The sequence below is a fragment of the Phoca vitulina genome, unplaced genomic scaffold (assembly GCF_004348235.1).
Source record: "Phoca vitulina isolate PV1807 unplaced genomic scaffold, GSC_HSeal_1.0 scaffold2, whole genome shotgun sequence".
In the NCBI taxonomy this organism is placed as follows: domain Eukaryota; kingdom Metazoa; phylum Chordata; class Mammalia; order Carnivora; family Phocidae; genus Phoca; species Phoca vitulina.
The window spans coordinates 73,765,298-73,774,924 of NW_022589705.1; the positions used below are offsets into that span (position 1 = coordinate 73,765,298).

General features: G+C 34.1%; 1 protein-coding gene across 4 annotated transcripts in view; it reads right to left on the minus strand.

The window, feature by feature from the left end:
- AGO3 (argonaute RISC catalytic component 3) overlaps positions 1-9,627 on the minus strand; it is a 131,206-nt gene that overhangs the window by 53,342 nt on the left and 68,237 nt on the right. For 3 of the 4 annotated variants that reach the window (XM_032387865.1, XM_032387884.1, XM_032387874.1), the window contains one exon: positions 429-563. In XM_032387865.1, coding sequence (XP_032243756.1) covers positions 429-563 — 135 coding nt within the window. Of the gene's footprint in view, positions 1-428; positions 564-4,957; positions 5,013-9,627 lie in introns of all 4 variants that reach the window. The other variant, XM_032387866.1, reaches the window with a different exon arrangement.

The window sequence follows — 9,627 nt, forward strand, 5'->3', positions numbered from 1 at the left end:
AACAGGCTAGCCCTGTATCCATAAGGTTTCAAAGGAATGAAATATTCAACCATTTCAGAAAAATAAGGAAGTCATTATTTTAGAATATGTTAAAATAATGACTCTGGTTCTGACATAACAATGTTTTTGGAATGTTTCCTTTTAACACTATTATAGAAACATTTTCCCATGAGATATTCTTCTTATACCTTTAGCTAGTAACAGCAAGTATTAATGAAAAATTCACTGGTATCAATATTAATTTCATTACTTGGCATTTCTTTCATTCAAACACTAAGATGTAATGGCAATGAATTTAATGTAACATTTTATAATCTATATTTTCACAGATGATGTTATATGAATAGACTTAAACATTTTTTTTCAATAAAAGTTTGTTGTATTCATGCATTTTATAGTTAAGTTGTTCCAAATGCTAATTAATTCACCTTTTATCTCTTTGGTGAATTTTACTCGATGAGAATCAGTCAGAGGTCTTGGTTGCTCATCAATATTATGAATGTCAAGAACTTCACACATGAACTGAATTACAGGTTGTGCTTTGTAGAAGGCAGTGGCAGAAACTAAAAAGAAAAACACAAATAGTACGTGTTAATGTCTCCATAAAAAAATTCAGAAACTTGTGCTCAGTTCCATGATAATTAACTAATTATAGTTATAGTTATCCTTTATGCATACTTATATATATAAAAAAGCATTGCTGAGTTGAGCAGTTTCAATTTGACAGCTGTCTGACTAGAAGACAGGCACAAGAACAGAAAAGCTAAATCCTACAGTTTTTATAATCCAGCTTTCTTCATGGGTAACTGAGTAATACCATTTTCTGCTACATATACAGAGAATGTTCTGGGTATGAGACAAGGCCTGTAAGGGGACAAATGCCAGAGCCCCTTAAGTTGAAAAGGTTAGGTATTATTTCCTAAAGCTTTCTATGCCACCCTGGCCTGTTAATCTATTCTAGTGAAAGCTTTCCCTGTCTTATAGAGAGGTCTGAGAAGACAGTGGTATTATGTTATTGGGGTTAATCCAAACTATAGGAAATAATAAGTAAAGAATATCTGCCCAATGTCATCTAGCTACAGTTGGTGGTTCTCTAAGAGTCAACAACAATGATTTCTTAATCTTGGGCTTCAGAACTGGAAGAGTTTCACCAATGGTTAGTAGATCACCATCACTCATTTCTTAAACTTACTGGCGGCTATTATGTGCTATAAAGGTACTGGGGATACAATGAAAAGCAAAACCAAAACAGACAAGAAGCTACACACTATCATGTTATTTTTCTGCCTAAAAAACATGCCTATTGTCTGCTGAGCTAAGTGTAAACATTTTATGTGGTGCTCTTTCTCTCCCTCTCCTTGGTTTAAGGATTAAATGTCCTCCACAAAATGTCCCTCACCTCTGGGAGGATGTTTATCAAGGCTTTAACAGTAGTTATCTCAGGATATGTGTGAGTGGTAAGGCTACTATGGATGTTTTTTATTTTCCTCTTTTTAATTTTATATCTTCATTTATTATAATGAGCACATATTACTTTTTCCTTTAATCCAGCATATATGAATGATGTCTCATCATAAAAAATGCAGATATACAGAATAAAGATTCCCTCCCAACTCAACTTCCGCCCCCCAAGTATCTTTAAGAAATAACCATCATTAAGGGGCGCCTGGGTGGCTCAGTTGGTTAAGTGACCGACTCTTGGTTTCCACTCATGATCTCTGGGTCGTGAGATCAAGCCCTGCATCAGCTCAGCACTCAGCGTGCAGTCTGCTTGAGATTCTCTGTCTCTGCCCCTCCCCTGGCTCATGTGGGCTTGTTCTCTCTCAATTAAAATCTTAAAAAAAAAAACCAAACCCATTATTAGTAGTTAAGTATGTACATATCCTGCTTTTTTGATATGCCCTTACAAAGATTAGAATGTACATGGAACTTTTTTTTTATTAAGTAAGCTCTCTACCCACATGAGGCTTGAACTCACGACCCTGAGATCAAGAGTTGCAAGCTCTGTGACTGAGCCAGCCAGGCGTCCCCATGCAACTTTCTTTTTACATGAGATCAGACAATAAATGTTCCATGATTCGTTTTATTATTTTTTAAATTAACAGTATGTCTTAGAGATCTTTCCATGTCAGTACATTCTTTTTAATGGCCTCATATTATTCCACAGTATCAGTGCATGATAATTAAGTGAATATATACTCCCCTCCCCTCTTAATAAAAAAGAACACAAATGGTAAAACATTAGAAACACTATTCTGGGCTTTTATCTTTTTTCTCATTATAGATCTTACAGATCAATCAATCAATCTACCTACCTACCTACCTACCTATCTATGGAACCATGTATCATTTTTTTCACACTTACAGGATATATCATTACATGGATGTACTTCATGTCCCTAATGATGGATCAATAAGTTGGTTTTAATATTACAAAAAATTTTCCAACGGATGTCCTAATATATATTTTATTTGCCTGTGGGTGTGTCTGTACATGTGCACATCCATGAGTACTTCTGTAGGGAAGATTTAAGAGAAAACAGTACTCATTGCTAAACTTCCAACCAGATAAACTTTAGAATCACCTCCACAATTTCTAACTAATAAAAAAAAGAGATTGATAAGATTATTTTAGCATTCTATTTTTTTTTTAAGTTTTATTTAAGTAATCTCAACACCCAAAGTGGGGCTCGAACTCAATACCCTGGGGTCAAGAGTTGCATGCTCTTCCAACTGACCCAGCCAGGTGCCACAGATTGTATTAGCATTCTAGATATCTTATTCAAATCCATAGTAGTTTCAAAAACGTATACATTGGAGCACCTGGGGGGTGAAGTTGGTTAAGCACCCAACTCTTGGTTTTGGCTCAGGTGGTGATCTTGGGGTCGTGAGATCAAGCCCCGTCTTGCTTCCATGCTCAGCAGCAGAATCAGCTTGAGCTTCTCTCTCCCTCTGACCCTCCCCACCGCATGCTCACTCTCTTTCAAATAAATACATCTTAAAAAAAATGTATACATTATATTATTCTATTAAAAACGTGAGAATATTTTCATGTATTAAAAAAACAGCTGACAGGATACATATCAAAATAAGCATATACTGCTTCTGGGTTAATTTTTTAAAAGTAAATAGGTAAAGGAAGATAAAAATATGGTAAGTAACATGCTTATTTGCCTTTCCTTTAAGCCTTCAGGTAAATTTTCTTCACTAAACTGCTATAATATTAGCATTCACAACTAATGTGTCTTACATCACTGAATTGCAACTACTAAACGTTTAAACATTATTTATCCTTTTTAACATTCTTCAATTATTTTTCCCTACTGTTTACACCACTGTGCTTCTAATCATTTTACTGTTTATCATCTTCTCTACAGGAATGTGGGCATTTCAGATGAAAATTAAAGTTAATTAAAAAAAAAAGTTCTAACAAAAAATGGGTTGAAATCAGTGAGTGCACCTGAATTAGGAGTGAATTTCAATAAGCAAAGATCTGCTTCTCTCTGCTGAATCCTTAACATTTTATAAGCCTAAGTATATAGGCATTTTATTCCTTCTTGCCCTTTCAAAACTAAGCTAATTTAATGGAAAAGAAATGTTTATGTTTAAAATTTAAAGAAATCTATTAACAAAACATACCCCAATAACTTATTAAAGGAAATAGCATACAACCATTTCTACAAATGATGGTCCAAAAAAAGCATTATATAAAATTCAACACCATAGCTAATACTTATACTTAATCAGGACCAGAAAAGAATTTCCTTAATTTGATAAAAGTTATCTATCAAAAATCTATGGTAAATTCAACTTCATTTACTAGAATGTTCTAGTTAGTGCAGTAATACAAGTTAGAGAAATAAAAGGTAAAAAGACTAGAAAGGGAAAATTATTTTTCTTCACAAATATGATTATCTACATAGAAAACCCAATAAAATCTACAGACAAATTAGAGAATTAATGAGAATTCAGCAAGGTTGCTAGACTTAAGATCGATATATGAAAATAAGTTACATTCTTGTATATATTGGCAATCAACTTAAAATGTAATTCAAAAAAATACAAGTTAAAATTACAACAAAAAACAGTAGGACTTGAGATGAAATTCAAATAAAGTATGTATAAGACCTAGAGAAGTAATAGGTATCTTTTGGGGGGGGGGTGGAGAGAAGTAATAGGTATCTTTACTATTGGAAAATATTACAGAAGATTTAAAAAATGGAGTAATATACCCTATTCATGTAAGTTATTCCCAAATTAATCTGCAAATTCAAAGCAATTTCAATCAAAACACTGACCGGATATAACCCCCTTGACCTCTGGAAATTAAGAAGCACATCCTAAAATTAACACAAAAAAGCAACGAAACAAGAATAGCCAAGACAGTTTTTAAGACTAAGGTCTGTACTATCATTCATCAAGATTTATTATAATCCTATTCAAGTCAAGAGACTGTGAGGATACACAGACCAGCAGAACAGACTTGAAAGCCTTCCTCACACTATATACAAATTCCTATTCAGAGAACTAAATATGAAAAGAAAAATAAGCATTTAGAATATAGAATATCTTTATGATCTTGGAGGTAAGGAAGAATTTCTTAAACAAGATACAAAAACTACAAACCACTGAAACTATAAAAATTTTTAAAAATATATAAACTATAAAAAACTATAATTAAAAAAACTATGAAAGAAAACTATAAGAAAGAAACCCACAAAGCAAAACAAACAAAAAACAACCAAACCCCAGGCTATAGATTGGTAGAGAACATGTGTAATACCTGTAACAAATACTCTCAAGAATATGTAATGGTTCCTAAAATCAAGATAAAACAATAAAAGTGGCAAATGACATCAGCTGGCATTTCATAAAACAGAAACCTAAATGTCAAAACACATAAATCTTCCTGAATTATCTTATGTGTAATTAAGGAGATACACATAGCAATACTGACCTATCATTTTACACCATTCAAGATGGGCAAAGAATTTCAAGACCTAGAACACAAACTGACAAGCCAATGGAAAAATGAAAGCTCTTGTACAAACTGTAGGGATATAAACTGATACAGTTAGGAGAGAAAACAGTAACATATAATAAATTTGAAGATATGCTTAATTTTTAATCCATCAGTTCCACTATATTGAAATACACTCTAGAGAAATTCCCTATCTGCAAAAGGAGGCATGAGTAAGAATGCTTATTGTAGATTGTTTTTAATAGTAAAAAGAATGGAAACAACCAATATCCATTAGTAGAATGGATAAATTTGGAGTATATGCATATAATTAAAATTGACTAGGCAGCTGTTAGAATTCAGATAAATAAAACTGAGAAATAAAATACAGATACTATTGAGAGGACTTTGGTGGAAAAGGAGGTATTATCTACTACTTAGACTGCCGGTATCTAAATATACATAATCTACAACTAAGGAAAAAGAAATTCACGAAAAGAGACTATGTCTAGAATACCAGTGGGATAGACTTTCAATTCATCAACACAGATCTCTGAATTTATTAAGGTCATTTAAATTTCATTAAGATTTTATTTTTATTTTTTGAAGATTTTATTTATTTATTTGAGAGAGAGAGACATAGCGAGAGAGGGAACACAAGCAGGGGGAGTGGGAGAGGGAGAAGCAGGCTTCCCGCCAAGCAGGGAGCCCGATGGAGGGCTCGATGCCAGGACCCTGGGATTATGACCTGAGCCAAAGGCAGATGCTAAATGACTGAGCCACCCAGGCGCCCCTCATTAAGGTTTTATGATACACTCTATAACTCTCCTGTATCTTTTAATAGATTAATAAATGAAAGAAATTTTTGTTGTTGGAAATGCATCCTGTAATTTCTCTTGTGTGTTGCATTTTTTTTTTTTTTTTTAACTAAGTTCATTTTCTTCTTTTCATGGGTAGCAGTGTTAGAATAATAAAAAAGGACAGGCTTTAAAATAAAATAGACATAGATTTTGATTCTACATCTAACACTTACTAATTATGATTTCCCTGAATTTCTATTTGTTCATCTGTAAAATTAAAAGAATACCTACTACTCACAGCATTAGGTAGAGATTCCATGCAAAGTACCTATTTGTACCCTAGGAGCTCAGTAGAGCTTCCGTTCTTATTTTTGAACTGTCTACTCATGTCATTTGTTCACTGATCGACTGGTCTTAATTCTAGGCAAAATCATTTTGTTAATGCAAACTAACTCCTTGAAGAGGTTTTATGGAAGAACTTTTCTTGAAGAAGGGATTAGAATTCTTAAGTTTGTGTTTTACTGTTTCAAAAGACATGGCAGAAAATAACAGATAAGAAAAAGAAAGTAATAAATATTTGCCATATTTAAAATAACTAGGACTATCAAATGAGACCAAGGACAAATGAATAGTAGAGCAGTAAACAACATTGGAGCTGGTAAAAAGATAATTATTTTTTAATGTACACCTACTACCTCCTGAGAGGTTACATGGTATGGATGTTATCTGCCTCAATTTTATAGGCTTACTCCCATGGCTCTGAAAGTATGAGAACACAATTTAAGACTACTCATTACACAATGCCTTTTTATGGTTATAATTAGTGAGCACTTAAGACACCATGTTGAACATCCTTGCATTTCCTATTATCACCTAGCAAAATATTATTAACATAGTACTCAGGAGATATTGATAGATTAAAGAATTGTTTTTTCTATTTTTAATGTAAAATATCACATATTTAGTATATAAAATATAAATGTGTCACTTAAATTTTTTATACAGTAAATATCTACAAAACCAACACTGGATCAACAACTAAATATTGCCCGTATCTTAGAAACCTCTTCCCTAGCCCCTTTCCAATTCTAACTTCCCCTCTTCTTCAAAGGTAACCAAAGTCCTGACTTTCATGGTAATCACTTCCTTTTCTTTAAATTTACAACTTAAGTACAGATTCCTAAATAGTTTAGTTTTCCTAGTTCTTGAACTTTGTGTAACTAGAAATACAAAGCATGTAATCTTTTGAGACTGTTGCTATGGATTGTCTCTAGCTCATCTATATTAAATGTAAACAGTTTCTTCATTTTCACTTCTCTAACACTCTGGTAAAGAAATAAAGTTTATTGGGGTGCCTGGATGGCTCAGTCAGTTGAGTGTCCTACTCTGGATTTTGGCTCAGGTCATGATCTCAGGGTTTTGAGACTGAGCCCCAGCTCAGGCTCTGTGCTGCACATGGAGCCTGCTTGGGATTCTCCTTCCCTCTCCTCCAACCCTCTTAAAAAAAAGTAAAAAAAAAAAAAAAAAAAAAAATATATATAGTAGTAAACTATATATAGTTTACTTATGTATGGACATTTGTGTTGGTACTTTCCTTTGGTTACTAGAATGTTATGAACATTCCTATAGTTGGTCTTTTTTGATGCACATACAGATACAAATTTCTCTAGTAGAAAAGGCTCCATCTAAAAGTAAAATTGCTGAGTCATGAAGGATATGTATATCTAATTTTCCTAGATAATGCCAAACTCTTCAAAGTTGTTAAAACAACTGACCCTCTCATAAGCAATGTATGTCATTTTTTTGCTAAATTCTAACCATTGGTACAGCCAGACGTGAATTTTAGCCTTTCTGGTGGGTTATGTAGGGATACCTTCCTTTTAAAAAAGGATTTTCAGCCTTACATATAATAAAATGAGCTTTAAGTGTAAAGTTCAATGATTTTGACCAATGTATACATTTATGCTATTACCACCCCAATCAAGAACGAACCTTTCCATCACCCCAGAAAGTACTCTCCTGCCTCTATGTAACCAGTTCCTTCTGTATCGGCCCCAGGCAGACACACATCAGATTCCTTTCATAATAGATTAACTGGATCCAAAATTCTACATAAATGGAATTATACTATATATATCATTTTGAGTTTGGCTTCTTTTGCCCATTTTAATTAGTTGAGATTCATACTGTTGTATAAATTAGTAGTTCTCTTTTTAAAAAGTAGGCTCCATGTCCAGGATGGAGCCCACTGCGGGGCTTGAACTCACGACCCTGAGATCAAGACTTGAGCTGAGATCAAGAGTCAGATGCTTAACTGACTGAGCCACCCAGGTGCCCCAGTAGTTAGTTCTTTCTAATTGCTGGGTAGTATTTCATTGCATGAGCAGATCACAATTTGTTTCTCCATTCTCTTGTTTTTAGATATTTCGGTTGTTTCCAGTTTCTAGTTATTATGAACAAGCAAACATACATACACAAATCTTTGTATGACTTCTTTTTTCATTTGTCTTGGGGAAAGGCCTAGGAATAAAACTTGTGGGTCATAAGACAAGAGCATGTTTAACTTTAAAAGACTGTGCCAAAATCTTTTTCCAAGTGGTTGTACAATTTACACTCCTACCATTTCCAGTTGCTCCACATCTTTGCCAATATTGGTATTGCCAGTCTTTTTAATTTAGCCCATGTAGTGGGTGTAAAGTGAGATCTCATTGTGGGTATTTGCATTTCTCAGATGAGCAATGATGTTTAGTATCTTCTAAGTGCTTATTTACCATTCACATACATCTTTTGTGAAGTGTCAGCCTCTGACCACTTTTTTAAATTGTCTGGCACAAGTTTTTCATATATTCTGGACACAAATATTTATTTATTTATTCATTCATTCATTCATTTATTTATTTGACAGAGAGAGCACAAGCAGGGGGAGCAGCAGGGAGAGGGAGAGGGAGAGGGAGAAGCAGACTCCCCGCCAAACAGGGAGCCCGACGTGGGGCTCGATCCCAGAACCCTGGGATCATGACCGGAGCTGAAGGTAGACACTTAACCAACTGAGCCACCCAGGCGCCCCAAATCTTTTGTTTAGCTGTATGTTTTGCAGATGTTTTCTCCCAGTAGTTGCTTAAATGTTCTGAAGAGGGGGTTTTCATTCAGGTTTCCAATACATCAAGAAATCTTTCACTCCAAAGACGTGAATATTTTTCCTGTTTTCTTAGAAATTTCCCAGTTTTAGCTTTGTTTCGGCCTGTGATATACCTAGAATTAATTCTTGAGTATGGTGTCAAGTAGGGGTTATGTTTATCCTTTTATACACATATCCAGTTGTTTTTGCATCATTTATTAAGACTATCCTTTCCTCACTGAATTATATTGTCCCCTCTGTCAAATATCAGTCAACCACAAGAGTAGGCCTACTTCTCTATCTATTCTAATTGCTTCTCAGCCTGTGACAATCTAAGATCAAGTATCTTAGAAAAAAAAAAAACATCAAGTATCTGTAGTTATTCTATAACTCGATTTACATGTCTACCTTCACCCCAACATCACAGTTTTGATTACTATAGCTTTACAGCATATCTTTAATTCCAGGTAGTATATATCTTCCCACTTTGTGCTTCTTCAGAATGTTTTTGGCTATTCTAGGTTCTTGTATTTCCATATAAACCTTACGAAGACTCAGATCGTCAACTTCTATTTTTAAAAAATCTGATGAAATTTCCATTGGGACTGTGTTGAGTCTATAGGTCAATGTGGGGAGAATGGACATTTTTTTTTTTTTTAAAGATTTATTCATCTATTCTAAGGGGGGAGAGAGAGAGAGAGAGAGGGAGAGAGGGAGAGAGGGAGAGAGGGAGAGAGGGAGAGAGGGAG